This window comes from Buteo buteo, chromosome 13 (assembly GCF_964188355.1).
Source record: "Buteo buteo chromosome 13, bButBut1.hap1.1, whole genome shotgun sequence".
Lineage (NCBI taxonomy): Eukaryota > Metazoa > Chordata > Aves > Accipitriformes > Accipitridae > Buteo > Buteo buteo.
In genome coordinates, this window is record NC_134183.1 from 12,092,287 (window position 1) to 12,109,009 (window position 16,723).

Sequence of the window (16,723 nt, forward strand, 5' to 3'; positions counted from 1 at the left end):
GGGCCCTGGGCTGCACCCCTTCGATGGGGGTCCTGGGCTGGCTTGGCCCGAGGGAGTTGGGCACTGGTGCTCAGGGCTCTGCCTCCCTCCAGGACCCTGACCCTTCCTCTCTGGGGTGGGTACACGGCTGTCAGACCCCTGAGCACGAGCAAGCTGAGCATGAGCACGTTCTCAAAGTGTTGATTTAATACTTGCAAAACAAAACACATGAACGACCCTCCAGCTGAAGGGAGTGTTTTGGCAGCCAGTGTGTCTTTCCCCAGCCTACCGGCGGGCTGCTCTGCTGGCAGACCTGCCTGTGCCTTTACATCTTGCCTGCTTCTCATTTTGCTCTGTTTTGCTTTGTCTGATGGTCTCCCCTCCCTGTTTTCCAGCCTGAATTGCCAAGGAACCTGCAGTCATGAACCGGAGGGATCTGGGGATGGATGGCAAAACTGCATCCCCAAAGCACAGTGGTGTCTGCCCCACTCTTCTTGGTGCAGCAGCTCCTCCGTGCTTTGCTATCCCAGATTGCCAGGTTGTTTATGGCAGCAATTCCTCAGATTGCTGGCCAGCTGCCCCTGAATTCTCCTAAAAGGGCTGGTGCTGGTGGGGCAGGTGCAGGCTCTGTCTGCCTGGTGAGGAATGCCGGATCTTCAGAAGGGCCTCGTCCCTCCCTGCGGCTGTTCCTATGCCGGTCACATCATTTCGGTGGGGATGTGCCCTATGGTCTGCTCTCCAGGCTGGTGGGACCCCAGAGACCACCAGAGCACAGAGAGCTCCTGGTTTGTCTCAGGCTCAGGAGCAGAGCTGCTGTCCCCGGGGTGCTCTGTGCCTGGCACTGCCGCAGACCCAGCACCGGTGGCCCAGCAGCTGCTGGGTGAGGCTGGTGGTGACTGCCTGTAGGCATGATGTGAAAGTGTAGTTTTCTGCTCATTTGTCTTTTGACTTTTGCTGCTGAAACTGCAACCCTGTGGGTTTGCTGTGGTCCCACATGTACCCAGTGGTGATACCATGCCATCGCCGTGATCTCCCAGTGTGCTCCCCTGTGCTTGCTTAGTGCTTCTTGCTTCTCCACCAAAGGTCATTTGTCCTTCTAGTCAAAGCTGGTTGGTGTCTACCTGACCTTTCAAGTCAATATTTCCCAAACTGACTGGCACCTTGCGCTACTCCCATGTGAGCTCCACCATCGCCTTTCCCCCAGCCATCACCAGCATCAGATGCAGCGAACAGCAGTGCTGGAGCAGCTCCTCTTGTGCCACCTCTCCGGCGGGCTCTGGCACGCTCCTGCAGGTTGCCCACCTGGGTGCTGGAGGCTCTACATCACTCACAGGTCCAGGCTGCTGCCTCGCACCCTGGAGCCACGTCCATGCCCTCGTCTCTCTCCTTGTGGTCTCCCTTCATTTCTATCAGGGTGACTTGCTCAGGGGATCTTGTGGTGCCAGCACGCCCAGGCGGGCTGTCCTGCCAGTGAGTCCCGTGGTGATATGCTCCTCCCTGCACAAATGAACATCACTGCGTGTGTCATCCCTGAGCAGTTATCTGACTTTTTTCCTGAAAATGGATGGGTAGTTAAATAGCACAATGTTGGAACTGGAGTCCTGCAGAACCCTGTCGTGAGCCCTCCTGGAGAGTGGTGGGGATGTGTCTCTGAGCAGTGATAAACCTGTTGTGGTCCATTTGCCATGTGCCCCAGGGTGCAATGGTGTTGGGTCAGTCCTGCTCTGACCATGTCCATGTCCTGTGCCTCTTCCCAGTGTAACTTGGGCACGCGGTGCCTGCCACCCCAGAGCTGATGTGGGCATGAACACTTGGGGGCCACCTCAGAGATGGGGGGCAATGGGGGAGGGAGAGGACTCTTAAACCTTTGCAACCTGGGGGGGTATTGCCTGCTGCTCGTCTGTGTTTGCATTGGGGCCCTGGAGAACTGTGGCTTTTACAGGGATTTTAACTGACTCTGTAGCCCTCTTCTGACAAGTGACTTCGTGGCTGTGTAAGCAGGTTGTGCCAGTCAGTAGTGCTGCAGCAGGAGGGAGGCTGGGAAAATGGAAACAACCCACTTATAAAACCTGAAGAAATACTGCTGGAACCTGGCATGCTTATTGCTGGGACAAAAGAGTGCTGCTGAAAGGCGTTAATAAAAGCAAAGGGGAGAGGAGGTGCTTGCCATGGTGATGAGAGGGAGCTGTGAGGTGAGAGGGATGGGCCAGGCAGGGAAGGTGAAGCTGGAACCTGGCTGTCGTGGGGCAGGGGAGGTCAGAGCGGTGAGGGGGCTCAGGGGGTACCAGCACAGCCTGCCCTGGGCCAGCACGCTCAGACCCCGAGCAGCCTCCTGTGCTGCAGTGATGCTCGGACCCCCACAGGTGAGTGTACCAAAGGCACCGGCACTGAGCCAAGCAGAGCCTCTGCCACACACTTCACTTGGGCTTGTGAGCCTGGCAGCGTGACTGCTCTCTAGATGCTCCCAACGAGGAGGGTTTGGGCTTTGGTTCCTTGAGCTCCTTGTGCCCTCCATTGCTGCTTCTCGCTCCTTGCAAGGAGCACAGAACAGAGCAGCATGTTCACCTTTCTTGACTGGTCCCCAAACTGCACAGGTGGCTGTCCCCAGGAATTGCTGCCAGGGAGCTCTGGGACACACAAGGAGCCAGACCTCAGCCTTGGGGTTCGATAGCCTGGCCGGAAAGGCTGACAGTGGACACAGAGTCAAACTTCCCCTCCACAGCCTGGGTCCCTGGTCTGCCCCTGCAGCTAAGACCCCTGAGGCCATGCTGCCCCCATGTCCTGGGGTGTGTGGTGCCAGGGACCCACACTGGCAACGCCTGCGTCAGTCTGGGGTTTGCTGGGGATGGAGATAAGGAAAGGGGTGATGGCTGGAATGAGCCCCTCACAGAGCAGCATCCCTGGTGGCTGTGTGGTGGCAGGCACACCGGGAGGGCTAATGGCTGTCTCTCTCCCTCCCCAGCCATGACAGCGTAGGCAGGCGGCGAGAGATGGATCGCTTCACTGAGTGCGGGACCCAGACGGACGCAGTGGTGGTGCTGTCCCTGGCGCAGGCTGCGGTTCTGGGCTTGGTGTCTGAGAATGAGCTGCTTGGGGCCACTGTCAGTCCCTCCGGCTTCTTCCCAGGGCTGGGAGGGAAGCTGTCGGACCCTGCTGCGGTGGAGCCCGGGGAGCCAGAGGGTGAGGGGCAGGCACCAGGGGATGGGCAGGAGGAGGATGCCTTGGAGGCAGAGTCCTCCCTGGAGAAGCACGCCCGGAGGAGGAAGCGGCCTCCCGTGAGGCTGGTGCCCAAGGTCAAGTGCGAGAAGGCAGAGGCGGAGGATGAGGTGCTGTACGAAGTGTCCGTCCCCGGGGACGAGGAGGGTGAGCGGCAGCGCAGACACCCGCCCCCCCTCCAGGACCCCAGCCAGGAGCAGACGGTGCAGAGCAGCGCCATGAAGATGATCGACCTCGGTGCCTTCAGCAGGAAGCCCCGGCGCCTGCGGCACCTGCGCCGGCACGTGCGCCAGGAGCTGGAGGCCACCGAGTGCCGCCTCGGGGCCCCTGACCCTGCCGGTGCAGCGGATGGTGGCACCGTGGGGACCCTGCGGACCGAATGCGCCTTTGAGGCGGGCGCCCCGTCCCCTGGAGAGGCAGAGGCCCCTGCGCCAGCGTCCCCTGAGCAGGTGAAGAGCGAGCAGGGCTTCACCTGGCAGGAGCCGGGGGAGCTGGATGCAGAGGCGGCGGGTGCCACCAGCGAGCGCAACAAGAAGGCGCAGCTGGACCGGCTGGACATCAACGTGCAGATCGATGACTCCTACCTGGTGGAGGCAGGGGACCGCCAGAAGCGCTGGCAGTGCCGCATGTGCGAGAAGTCCTACACCTCCAAGTACAACCTGGTGACCCACATCCTGGGCCACAATGGCATCAAGCCCCACTCCTGTCCGCACTGCAACAAGCTCTTCAAGCAGCCCAGCCACCTGCAGACCCACCTGCTGACCCACCAGGGCACGCGGCCCCACAAGTGCGAGGTGTGCAGTAAGGCCTTCACCCAGACCAGCCACCTGAAGCGGCACATGCTGCTGCACACCGACATCAAGCCCTACAGCTGCCGCTTCTGCGGCCGGGGCTTCGCCTACCCCAGCGAGCTGAAGGCGCACGAGGTGAAGCACGAGAGCGGCCGCTGCCACGTCTGCGTGGAGTGCGGGCTGGACTTCTCCACGCTCACCCAGCTGAAGCGGCACCTCTCCACGCACCAGGGCCCCACGCTGTACCAGTGCCTGGAGTGCAGCAAGTCCTTCCACTACCGCAGCCAGCTGCAGAACCACATGCTGAAGCACCAGAACGTCCGGCCCTTCGTCTGCACTGAGTGCGGGATGGAGTTCAGCCAGATCCACCACCTCAAGCAGCACTCCCTCACGCACAAGGTAGGGGCTGGGGCATGTCGGGCACCTGAGGGGTGCTGCCCTTGCCATGCCCAGAGGAGGTGTGCCAGTTCTGGATGTGGGTGCTGGGGCAGAGGGGTGTCCCAGTGCCCCAGAGTCCTGGCCAGCCCTGGGAAATGGGTGGTGTGGGTGGGCAGCGGTGCCTGTGGTTGGCATTTTCTAGGGGTCATTGATTAGCAGCGAAAGGGCATCGTTATGAGCAGGGCCTCCTTTCTTCCTGGGGGTCTCCATCCTCAGGGAGGAAGGTTTCAGACCTACTGCGGGTTCTGTGGCAGGGTGACTTGGGAGACCTGCCGCAGCCCCTCCCAGCAGGCTGTGAGTGAGGGGTTTGCTCTTTTCCAGGGGTTATTTCAAGGGGAAGCAACTGGCCTGAGCCAGGGAGCAGAGATGGATCTCACAGCTGGGCTCACAGAGCCCATCCAGCCATGCTCCCCGCAGCCCACCTCCTGCATGCTGCCAGGCTTGGGCAGGGCTCTCAAATGTACCTGTGCCGGGTCGGCCACTGTATGGTGGCCACGCTACCCAGCCAGCTCCTTCCCATAGACACCACTTTGCAGAGCTGCTCTCACTCCAGCAACACTGACTTAATACTGGTTTTTCCAAGTGCTGCAAATGCATTTCCAGGGCAGGTGAGACGATGGTATCTGGGAGTGAGGCAGGATCCTGCCTGCAGCAGGACCATGCAGGGGGAATTGCCCCCCGGGGCAGTGTGGGGATGGCACAGGCTCTCTGTAGTGCCTGCTGTGTGTTTGCAGGAGGGTCAGGGAGAGTGGAGAAGGAGACTCTCGGGAAGGTGAGATGAGATGAGGGTAAATCTCCCCCCGCCCAGTTCCTACAGTCCAGCCTGCTGACAGTCCCTGAAGCTCAGCTTGGTGCGAGGACCCTCTCCCATGCCCCTTGGGGAGCGCAGGTCCCTGTTCTGCACCATGCCGGGCACCACACTTGTGCCCTCACCTCCTGCGGGGTCTGGTCAGAAACCCCGGAGCCACCCGGCACCTCTGTGCGCTGGCCCCCACCGCTGCAGGCAGAGCTCTGCCTGCTGCTGCTCTGCGCCCAGGTCTTGGCTCTGCCCCATGGTCACAGCTCTCCGAACCCCTTGCAGGGCGTGAAGGAGTTCAAGTGCGAGGTGTGCGGGCGGGAGTTCACCCTGCAGGCCAACATGAAGCGGCACATGCTGATCCACACCAGCGTCCGTCCCTACCAGTGCCACATCTGCTTCAAAACGTTTGTGCAGAAGCAGACGCTCAAGACCCACATGATTGTGCACTCACCGGTGAAGCCATTCAAATGCAAGGTACCGTCGGGGGTCCGGGGAGGTTAGCCGATCTGGGGTGGTTAGCTCAGGCCCTGGTGTGCTGCACTCAGGAGAAACCCAGCCAGGCTGGGTTGAGCCCTCAGTCACAGGAAAGCAGTTTTGTGATGCCTCCCTCTGTTCGCTTGGGCAAACAGCTCATCCTGGCGCGTCTGCTCAGAGCTGCGCAGCAGAGAGCAGCTGCTGTGGGCAGGGTGTGGGCACCGCTAACAGGGAAGGACAATTAGTACCTCTCTCTGACCAGCGCTAGATCTGCTGGAGTTCCCAGCCATACCAGCACAGCATCCCTGAGGCGTCCCACCGCAGCCAGGGAGGAGGGAAACGGCCCCATTACTCTTAGAAGTTGGTGGGAGCAGTGAGGGACCCCAGAAGCAAGGTCTGCTCTGAAAAGCACATGTCCCTGTGGCAGCACCGGCCATCACAGGCGAGCGCCTGCCGCTGTGACCCTTTGCTGGGGGTGGCAGCGGGAGAGCCCTTGCTGACCCCAGGAACGCTGCCTACAGGTCTGCGGGAAGTCCTTCAACCGCATGTACAACCTGCTGGGCCACATGCACCTGCACGCAGGGAGCAAGCCCTTCAAGTGTCCCTACTGCTCCAGCAAGTTCAACCTGAAGGGCAACCTGAGCCGGCACATGAAGGTCAAGCACGGGGTGATGGACATCAGCCTGGACAGCCAAGGTAGGTGCAGGCTGTGGCCAGTACCTGGTGCTGCCCATTGCAGACTGGGCACTGTGGTCTTCCCTGCTGTGGCCGCTCCTGGGAGCACCCGGCTCTCAGCTCTTTGCTTCGGGACCTGGGCCGTGCTGGCAGCTCCGGCAAGCACCTTTCGGCAAGCTCACGTCCTGTAGCCTGAGGGCTGCCCTTGGCTTGCTTGTCTTGCCAGTGCCCCGTGGTGACAATGCTGTCTCCCCAGCCAAGCACATGCCCTCCATGGAAAGGTACCAAGCAGGAGCTGGAATAAGCTTAATAAGCTTGGTACAAATACAAATAAATAAACTTCATTTTAAAAAAAAAAGTTAAAATAAACAGCTCCTCAAGGAGCCATTGAGGCTTTGGCTTCTCTGGACAGGACAGTGCCCTCTGGTGATGTGGTGACTGATCTTGGTCAAAGGGTTTTGCAGGGTGGGAGGGGTAAATCTCACTGGTTTTGCCCCTGCTGCCCCTTCTGCACCTGCCCAAAGGCACCCTGCGGGGATGGGAGATGTTCCTGCTGCAGGTTTCTGCACAGCATCAGTACAGATGCTCCATCAGCAGTCTTGTGGCAAGACCACCCCTGCTTCATACGGCCAGAGCTGGAGACAAGCTCTGGCTGTTTCATCCCCTCAGGTTCCCCAGCAGCTCAACACCCACTTCGAACACATCCTGGGGGACCCAGCAGGATCCCCCGTTCCTGCCCTTTTCTCTTCCTCCTCACCTTAGCCAACTCCCAGCCCAGCCAAGACTCAGCCAGCGTCCGGCACTGCGATGCAGGCAGGGAGTGCAAGTGCAGGGACAGCGCTGGGAGGATGCCTTTCCTGCGCTGCCTTCCTCACCTCCCCCGTGGTGGGATGGATGCTGCAGACCCCTGTGTGTGGCACAGGCACTGGTCGGGGGCAAGCACACGAATGGCAGCTTTCCGCTCTGGCAGTGCTCTGCCGGCAACCCATCCCTGCTGTGGTGTGTGGCTGGGGATCCTCTGGGTTGAGAGTTCCCCTACAAGTGGTCTGGCTTGAGCAGAGCTGTAGCTCCTGGGGAGCTTTGGACTCTAAACCTGAGCTGCCCAGGGAGGATGGGTGCTGTTGGCCCTTGGACCTTCATGCAGGTCTATCATCAGGTGTCCCTGTGCTAAATCCTAGATCCCATGATGGACCTGGCCGGGGCTGACCATGCTGAGCTGGACGGGCAGCAGGAGATGGACGACTTCGAGGAGGAGAACTCTTATGGCTACGGGGGGGTGGGCAACCCTCCGGATGAGCATGCCCTGACCGAGCAGGCCATGAAGGAGATGGCGTACTACAACATGTTGTAGCCGAGGCTGGAGGAGGCTGCCGGGGGCCTGTATGGACTTTGCGTGGTAAGAGGAGCTGCTGCCGGCAGGCTGTGGCACCCAACCAGACCTGCACCACCACCCCTGGAGAAGGGGGGCTCCAGCTGAGCTTGGTGAAGGAGAAAACAGGGATGTCCAAAAACCTTTGCCGGGGCGAAGGCAGGAGCAGAGGCTGGAGGTGGCACAGGGCAGCGGTCGCTGCCTGCCACAGGCACACCGAACTGGTGCAGCGAGGGCTCAGCTGCAAGCTGCTGCCAGACCCTTGCAGAGCCCCAGTGGAGCTCTCTCCTTCACTGCGGTCCTTCCCTCCTTCCCCACCACCCCCAGAGAGGGAGCGCCGGGCTGTGCACCAGCTGTCTGCAGCTCTCTTGCCCACTGCTGACCTCCCTTCGCTCTGCTTCTGCCTGCCTGCCCCACCACACGGTGGCAAGCCGGGACCTTGCCTCTGTCTTCACCCTTGCCTGTACTTCAGCGTCCAGTGTACTTGAAGCTGCAGGGGAAGGCACATCCCAGAAGATGATGAGCATTACTAATTATTCTACCTCCTGGGTCCTCCCCCATGGCTGTGCTGGGGCTGCAGCCCAGCTGGCCCCCTACTCCCCCCTCCCAGCGCCCCGTGGGACAGAAGCCCCTCTGCCCACGGGAGGAGGTGGGTTTGCATTTCTTGCTCTTCCCTGTCTCCCAGACAGGCAAGAGCTGTCCCACTTGCTTTGGCACCAGCTGCAAGCTGGCATGGGCAAAGCTGTGGCAACCTGCGCGAGGCCACGGGGCACATACAAAACAGAATATTTTCTTACAAACTAATGGCAAAGCTCAGAGGAAGCAGCAGCTCTGGGTATAGAGCAGCTGTAGTGAGCAGTGTATTTAAAGGAAGGTAAACCCTGTTCAACTTGAGCAAATGATGGTATTTTGAAAGTAATTTATTTTTTTCAGATGTGCCGCGTGGTTGGATTTATCTTTTCACTGAGTTCAGTTTCCTTCAACCAATGTGCTTTGTAAACCTGTGTAACGTGTGTGGTCTGTGCGTGGGGAGCAGCGGGGGCTGCAGTGGTGCTCGGGGGGGGGGGGGAGCTGAGGGCTATGCTAACAAACCACAGCTGCCCTTTGCACTGCCAGCACCCACTCCTCACCCCCCCCCCCCCCCCCCGAGCTGCTGTGGGGCTCAGGAAAAGGCTTTTGCTTGGGACGCACAGCCCTTGGGATTGGGGGGTTGCCTCCTCTGCTCCCAGGTGCTGTGGTGGAGGGAGAAAGAAGCTGGGGCAGTACCGGGTCTGGGACCACTGTCCTGGTTGTCCACTCTCCCTGCCGTGGGGCAGGGGGCCAAGCAGCACCAGCAGCATTGCTCCCCGAGCATGCCCAGGGCCGGGCAGGGTCCCGGCAGGCGCTGGTACCTCCTAGGAGGCTGCAGCAGGCCCAGGACCTGGGGTCCAGCTGGGGCATTGGCACAGGGTTCCAGGACCCCTAAGCTGACCTCCCCCGCAGGCACAGATCCCACCACGCTCCCCAGGGCAGGCCAGCATCTGCCCCATCCCCAAAAGCCCCAGCCTGGCTCTGGGGGGTGGCACCACTCAGCCCTCCAGCCCCCAGCAAGGCAGGGTGCCCCCCAGCTTTGCCATCACACACCCCCCCCCCCCCCCCCCCCAAACTTCCTCCAGCCTCAGGGCAGGATGGAGACAGCGTTGGGCATCCCAGCTGCCCTCCTGCAGTGCGGCAGTGCCGCCCCCTCCCCACAGCCCCCTCTGTGCTCCCAGCCGGTGCGGCCACCCCGCTACCTCAGTCCCATTACCAAATAGCTGCGACGTGCGTCTCCCACCCCGTGCTGGGTGAGGACGGGCTGGTGAGGCCGAGCCGAGGGGGTCCTCGTTGCTGCCAGGAGGTAGTCCTGGGCAGCTGCAGCACCAGGCTTTGCCCCGCAGGATGAGGTGGGGGGGTCTCATGCTGGCAGCTGCGTGGCTCCCTGGCGTTCCCCCCCCTCGCGTACGCAGAGCATTCAGCCGCCCCTTGTGCAAAGCCCTACTGTGTTTTAGTTATTTTTTTATCTCCTCGGTTTGAAGAGTTGTTTAGCAATAATTCTAATAAATGCAAATTCTTTAGCTGCTGGCTGCCTCCTGCGGCCGGCATCCCCCCATGCTCGCGCCACGAGAGCCGTGCCACCACCGCGTGCCGTGGGCCGGTGAGGTGTTTAATGGCTGCTGGCACCACGAGGCAGGAGGGTACATGAATCAGTGCGGGATGGGCCCCCTTCCCGGTCCTACACATCCCTGCTAGAAAGGCTTTAAAAACACTCGTAAGAAAACTGCTTATAAAAATTATTCAACTGTTCCTGAGCTGTGTCGGTGAGCTGGAAGCGGCGCTGGGTCCCCGTCCACCCGGGTGACTGCGGGGCTGGGCGGCCCCCCCTTGCCCCCCTACTGCTTGCCCAGGGCCTTGTCCAGGTTGTTCTTGATGGCGTCCAGGAAGTCGGTGGTGTTCACAAAGTGCTCGTTGAGCTTCACGCTGCGGGGACACAGAGAGGGGCTGGAGGGGTCCCGCGGCCAGGGGGGAGTCCCTGCCCGCCCCCCGCTGCAGACAGCAGACAGCCCGGCTGCGAGGGGCAGAGCCGGGGTGGGCAGCACAGCCCCGGGCGTGGGACGTGGCCCCTGCCTGGCCGCAGGCATGGCCCGACCCCGCAGGCTGTAAATAGATGCCCTGAGTCCCCAGGGACCGTCTGGAGGCCAGCGGCTGCCCCACACGGCCAGCCTGCCTTCGTGGCAGGCGGCTGCCCCACACCGCTCCGCCCCGTGAGCCACACGTACTTGGCGAGACCGTGGATGCAGCCGGCGAGGTCCTTCGTCATCGTCCCGCTCTCCACGGTTTCGACGCAGACCTTCTCCAGCGTCTGAGCAAACCTGGGGACGGCAGCGTGACACACAGCTCCAGTGAAGCCAGCGCCCCTCTGCCGCGGACCCCACCATGGCTGGGACCGGGATGGTTGGCACCAGGGCGGCTGCTGGCAGCGTCCCCCACCCCGGGGTGCCCCCACACCACCCTGCTCACTTGATCAGGTCCGGGTTACTGTCCAGCTTGCCCCGGTGCTCCAGGCCACGCGTCCAGGCAAAGATGCTGGCGATGGGGTTCGTGCTGGTGGGTCGCCCCTGTGCGGAGAGCATGCTCAGCAGCCCGGCATAGGCAGCATGCCACAGGCAAGCCAGTGCAGGCAGCTCGCTGCAGGCAGAGCGCACCCACCTTCTGGTGCTCCCGGTAGTGGCGGGTGACAGTGCCATGGGCTGCCTCAGCCTCAATGGTCTTCCCATCCGGACACACCAGGACAGAGGTCATCAGCCCCAGTGAGCCAAAGCCTGCGGCAGGACGGGGGTCAGAGCGGCTCCAGAAGGGCGACCACACACAGCCCACCCCATGCCGCCCCACACCACCCCAACCTGTCCTACACCACCTCCTCCCACTGCTTCACCTTGGGCCAGGATGTCTGACTGGACGTCTCCGTCGTAGTTCTTGCACGCCCAGACAAAGCCGCCGGAGGACTTCAGCACCTGGGCAACCATGTCGTCGATAAGCCGGTGCTCGTACCAGATCTTCAGTTTGTCGAACTCCGTCTTATAGTGCCTAGGAGCCCAGGGCAGGCGTCAACCATGCCTGGCCGTGCCCACCCCAGGCTGGGTCCCACAGCCAAGCCCTGGGCAACAGCCCCCTCCTCAGGGCAGTCAGCCCCCTCGGGGCAGCTCTTGCCCCTCAGCAGCCTGACCTCCTCCAAGTCCGTACTTATCAAAGATCTCCTGGAAGATGTCTTTGAAGCGCCCGTCGTAGGCCTTGAGGATGGTGTTCTTGGTGCTCATGTAGAGAGGCCACTTCTTCTGGATGGCGTACTGGAAGCAGCTGTGAGCGAAGCCCGAGATGGACTGCAAGGGAAGTGCATGGACCCCCGTGGGACCCCTGTCCCGCCAGCCTGGCCCAGGTCCACCTGGATGGCAGGGCATGCCACTCCACAGGGACCCCAGCTGCCCCCATCCCACCCCGTTACCTCATCCGTGTTGTACATGCCCATGCCCACGCCGCCGCCAGGGAAGTTGTACACCTCCCACTCCTTGGCCCCGCTGCCGTCCTTCGGCGTGAAGACCATCTTGAACGTCCCGGACTTGCCCACCACAAAGTCAGTGGCTTTGTACTGCAAGGGGCATGGCAGAGCATCACGCAGGGTCCGGCAGGAGCTGCCAGACATCCCCGTGCCGCAGGCAGCTGCCGCACGGGGCTCACCTGGTCGCCATGGGCATGCCTGCCAATGGTGATGGGCTTGGTCCAGCCGGGCACCAGGCGGGGGATGTTCTTGCAGATGATGGGCTCTCGGAAGACTGTCCCCCCCAGGATGTTTCGGATGGTGCCATTGGGGCTCTTCCACATCTTCTTCAGCTTGAACTCTGGGGTGCGCAGAGGTAAGGCTCCCAAGAGACCCCCCCACCAGGCACAGCCCCGGCAGTCACCCCAGCCCAGCACCCAGCCCCTGCCAGCGCCCCCCCTGCTCCTCCATGCCGTGGGCTGCTGCCAGAGCCCGGCTGCTGGGCCAGCAAAGGAGAAGGACAGCTGGCACAGGCTCATGAGTGGCACTGGGCAGAGGCCGGTCTGTCCCCAGCCCCATGCCCTCAGGATCCCCGCAGCATCCCCCGGCGGGGGGGACACCACAGTACTAAGACCAGGGCCCCCAGCCCAGGCAGCGGTGCAGCCCCCAACCCACCAGAAATCGGAGCTGGTGGGGGGGAGGCACTGCTAACCCAGAGGAGCCAGGCACACACAGGGGGCTCAGCACCCCACGGTGCTGCCGGCACCACCCCCACTGCAGCGGGAGCTCGGCCCCTCGGCCCCTGCCCACCTTCCACCCTGGCTTCATCCGGCGTGATGGTGGCACACTTCACGGCCACGCTGTACTTCTGGGTGGCCAGCGCCGAGTCAATGGTGACCTGGTCATCTGTCTTATCCCGGTGTGGCAGGCCCAGGTCAAAATACTTCAGCTGGACGTCCACGTTGGGCAGGATGAGCTGGGGGTGCCGGGAGAGCGTTGAGAGGGGGGGACAACAGCGCGGGGTGCCCAGGGAGCAGCACCATGCATGGCGGCACAGCCAGCCCCGGCCCCCACCCCAGCCCAGCCACAGCTGCCTGCCTGGGACAGTCCCCCCTGTCCGGGATGGTCCCCCCTCCCCGGGACCTCCTCACTTCCAGGTCCTGCCGGAAGCTGCGCTGATCTCACCACCTGCTTCCTGCAGATGGACTGACAGACAGAGGACTGACGGACAGGGAGGGCAGCGCGCAGGGACTGCCTGTCCCCTCTGCAACAGCCACCTGTTCCCCTGTACGGCACCCGCCAGCTCCACTTGTGCAACACCCCCGGCGGGACCCCGTTACCTTCTCCTTGATGAAGGCCCAGATGATCCGCGTCATCTCGTCTCCGTCCATCTCCACCACCGGGTTGGCCACCTTGATCCGCTTGTCGGCATCTAGGGAGCGGTGGCGGGGCGTTAGGGGCGCATGCCCGGCCCCGCCAGCCCCGGCCCCACAGCTCTGCACCGTGGCATGGGGCCAGGAGTCGTCCCGTGTCCAGCAGGGTTCCAGTGCCACCCCTGCTCTGGGCCGGGTGCAGGTCAGGGTGCAAACCCCGCTTGGGTGCAGGTCGAGGCACAAACCCTACTGGGGTCTTGGGCCAGTTCATGGTACCAACCCTGCCTGGGGCCGAGCTTGGGTGCAGGTCAGGGTGCAAAACCCCACGTGGGAGCAGGACTGGGACCAGGTGCACAGCCTTCTCAGGGCAGGACCTGGGTGCAAGCTGGGGTGCAAATCCCTGTGTGGGACCTGGACGGGGAGTAAACCCCTCTGGGTGCCAAGCCTGGCTGTGGGTTGGGCTACGAAACCCTATGTGGGGCCGGGACTGGGACCGGGACCAGAGGCAAACCCCTCTGGAGAGGGACTTGGGTGCAGCTGGGCTGCAAAACTCTACGTAGGACTGGGACCGGGACCAGCAGCAAACCCTTCTGGGGGCCAAGCCGGGCTGCAGAACTCCACGTGGGACCGGGACCAGAAACGATCCCTTCTGGGGGCCAAACCTGGCTGCAGATTGGGTGGCAAAACCCCACATGTGACCGGGACCAGGAACAAACTCCTCCAGGGTCAAAGCGGGTACAAGCTGGGGTGCAAAACTCCACGTGGAACCAGGAGAGAGACCAAACCCTCCCGGACCAGACCCGGGTGTAAAACCCCGCGTGGGTCCGTGACCCGTAGCAAACCCAGCCCCATCCCGGAACCGGCTGTAAGCAGGGGGTACAGATTCATTTGCAAACCGCCACCACCCCCCCCCAAAAAAAAAAAAAAATCCGAGCTGGCCCAGCGTGCAAACCCCTCCGTGTGGCGGGACTGGTGCAAACCCCACTCGGGGCAGGAGCAGCCGCCCTCTCCGTCCCCAAGGACACGAGGGCTTGCCCCCCCCCGCCCCCCAAGGTCACCCCCCACTCACAGTGTCGGCGCTGCCCCACGGAGGCGGCAGGGAGGGGGCAGCGGGCCAAGCGGCTCAGCGCCGGGGCGGCGCGGAGGTAGCGGGCGGCCATGGCGGGGTGCGACGGGGCGGACGCGACGGGGGCGGTGGAGCGGGGACGCGGTTCGCTCCGCCCCGGGGCGGTGCGTGCCCGCCCCCCCCCCCCCGTGGGGCCCCGCGCGGGCCCCGAAGGGGCCCGCGCGGGGTCCCACGGGAGGGGGGGGACCCGGGCCATTGCTTCACACCCCCCCCACAATCAGGCAGCACACCCCATCTGCAAAACACCCACGGGGGATGATGCCCGTCGCGGGGGGGGGGGGGCGTACATGGCGGGAGGGTGCCCCCCCCTCCGGGTGGGTGAGATGCCACTTGCTGGGTACAAGCGGTGCCAAAGCACAAGGTGACCGGCGAGCGCGGGGATCGGCTTTCACTGGGGTCCTTAGGATGAGGTGGCAAGGGCGGGCGGACAAGCTGTTCCCCCCCCCCACTGTGTGCATCCCACAGACACACACCCCGGTTCTGCTTGGTGTGGGGTGCGAGGAGCAGGTGGGTTTGCTGTGGTCCCCGTTCCTAGTAAAGGGACGTGGCCCACCCGGGCACGTCAGGGTCGGGGACACGCTGCCCGCCGAGCCCAGGGCTTGGAGCCAGCTCAGGCTTTCCCTACATAGAAGTGAGCGATCCTACACACTGCCAGCGCGTGACTCAGGGCAGCTGGACCCAGCGGGACAGGCGGCTGCGGGGAAGGGCAGCTGCCGCCATTTTCCGGGGCACCTTCGCCTCGCCTGACCCCGGCATGGCGAGGAGGGGGGTGATGCACCCCAGGGGCTCCCCGAGAACATCCACGGGAGCCAGGAGGTGTGCTGGGACGGCCAGGAGGCTGCTCAGCCCAAGGGGGTTTGCTGTCCCTCTGCACGGGCCAAGCCGATGGCTTTTTTTAGCCACAGGGGACGGGCAGATCCTGCTCTGGGAGGAAAAACAGTCCTGCTGGAGCTGCCGGCCCCAGGCAGAGGGGCTGGGGGGGAGGCAGGGCCAGGCACACTGACGTCTGCCTGGCTTTAACATTAACCAGAGCAGAAGTCTGCAGGGCTGCCAGCCGGGGGGGACAGGCACCCACCGCCCCAGGGCAATGCTGGGGTCTTGGGCGTTCCCGCTCCCATTGCCCTCTGCCCTCGCTGTGGCACCCTGTCCAGCCAGCAGCCCTGCAGCTGCATGGCCAGTGCTGCTGGGGCTGCCCCACAGCAGGGCAGTGGGCGGTGTTGCCCCCCCAGCACAGGGCCCGGGGGGGCCACCCAGCTGCGCCCGGCCGCAGCGCTGCCCCCCCCGGCTGCCCTCTTCCTGGCCCCGCGGTCAGAGCCACCCAGTGACCACGGCTCTTGCAGAGACGAGGTCACGCCAGCGCGGCGGCCATCCCCCCACGGAGCATGGGCTCCACCGGCGCTGATGAGAGCAAGCCATGTGGCACCGTCCCAGGGAAGGGCTGCCTTCAAACAAAGAAGTCCATCCCTGGCCGGAGCCCAATCCACACGCCCCAGGCTGCTGCCAAACCAGCTTCCCCCAAGCGCGCCTGGCCCCGGGAGGGTCCCTGGGGGCTGGCAGGGCTGGCTGCAGAGGGTCTGGGCCTCCAGGGAGTGACGTGTCCTGCGAGGGCTCTGGCCCCAGCAGGTTGGGGGCACCAAGAGCCAGAGAATGAGCAAGGACCTGGAGAGGGGGTGGTCTGTCCACACTTGTAGGCAGCCCCGTGTCTGCTCGTGGGAGGGGGGCAATAGGGAGGCCAAGGGGAGGCCGTGTGCCCTGCGGGGCAATGCACTCCGTTTCCTTGTGCAAGCAGTGCTGTCCCCAAACGTGGGCCTCCCTCACTGGCACCGCTCTGAGCTGCTGGGCTGCAGGCTGGGTGGCAGGGGCTGCGGCCCCCTGTTCGGCAGCAGTCTGCATCCCCAGGGCTGCCGGGCAGCAGCGTGGGCCAGGGATGACACGGACTGTGGGGCAGGGCACAGCCTCCTACCAGCGACCCTGCACAGCACACCCTCCCCACGCCTCCCCAGGCCCAGGAGCGCACAGAGCAGGCAGCTGCCTGCGGCAGAGCCTCTGCACGTGCCAATGGCATGGCCAAGTGCTGCCTGTGCTGCACGAGGCGAGGTGGCACAGCTGCTCCGGGGACACGGCGCGACGTCAGGTGGAGCAGCCGGGCTGCCAAGGGTCTCGGTGGCCCAGGAAGGCAGATGGCAGCGCTCGGCCACAGGAGAAGGGATGGAAACTGCACACTGCATGGCCAGGCTGGAAGGACACTTTGGGAATGGGGGTGCGGGGCCACAGCTGGCTGGCCCCGGGCCCCCTGCTTGGCCCAGTGCTGGCCAGCAGGTCAGTGCCCATGACACTGGCTCTGGGGGAGGGCTGGCATTGCTGCCACAGCTGTGCTGGCAGCTCTGCTCTGGGGCTGGGGGGGCTCCGCCTGCTGGACCCACACGCTGGAG

The 16,723-nt window shown here is 63.4% G+C and overlaps 2 protein-coding genes across 3 annotated transcripts in view; one reads left to right on the plus strand and one right to left on the minus strand.

Moving 5' to 3' along the window:
* ZNF710 (zinc finger protein 710) overlaps nucleotides 1-8,831 on the plus strand; it is a 33,936-nt gene extending 25,105 nt beyond the window's left edge. For both annotated transcript variants that reach the window (XM_075044739.1, XM_075044740.1), the window contains exons 2-5: nucleotides 2,942-4,385; nucleotides 5,506-5,697; nucleotides 6,219-6,393; nucleotides 7,551-8,831. In XM_075044739.1, the coding sequence (XP_074900840.1) occupies nucleotides 2,970-4,385; nucleotides 5,506-5,697; nucleotides 6,219-6,393; nucleotides 7,551-7,723 (1,956 nt within the window). In that variant the 5' untranslated portion in view covers nucleotides 2,942-2,969 and the 3' untranslated portion in view covers nucleotides 7,724-8,831. The remainder of the gene's footprint in view (nucleotides 1-2,941; nucleotides 4,386-5,505; nucleotides 5,698-6,218; nucleotides 6,394-7,550) is intronic.
* A 1,071-nt stretch (nucleotides 8,832-9,902) lies between these two features.
* IDH2 (isocitrate dehydrogenase (NADP(+)) 2) lies at nucleotides 9,903-14,394 on the minus strand. The gene is made up of 11 exons (XM_075044741.1): nucleotides 14,235-14,394; nucleotides 13,133-13,224; nucleotides 12,603-12,768; nucleotides 11,993-12,153; nucleotides 11,760-11,903; nucleotides 11,501-11,637; nucleotides 11,193-11,344; nucleotides 10,967-11,079; nucleotides 10,778-10,875; nucleotides 10,537-10,629; nucleotides 9,903-10,237 (listed from the first exon to the last, which is right to left on the minus strand). Exons 1-11 carry the CDS (start codon nucleotides 14,323-14,325, stop codon nucleotides 10,150-10,152), a joined length of 1,335 nt encoding a protein of 444 aa, XP_074900842.1. The 5' UTR covers nucleotides 14,326-14,394; the 3' UTR covers nucleotides 9,903-10,149.
* Nucleotides 14,395-16,723: the final 2,329 nt, after the last annotated feature.

Coding starts and splice junctions, on each gene's coding strand:
- IDH2 (XM_075044741.1), bottom strand. CDS start 14,325: ATGGCCGCCCGCTACCTCCGCGCCGCCCCGGCGCTGAGCCGCTTGGCC. Junction 11,080..11,192: donor GTCAGACATCCTGGCCCAAG/GTGAAGCAGTGG, acceptor GTCCTGCCGCAG/GCTTTGGCTCACTGGGGCTG. Junction 10,876..10,966: donor ACTACCGGGAGCACCAGAAG/GTGGGTGCGCTC, acceptor CTCTCCGCACAG/GGGCGACCCACCAGCACGAA.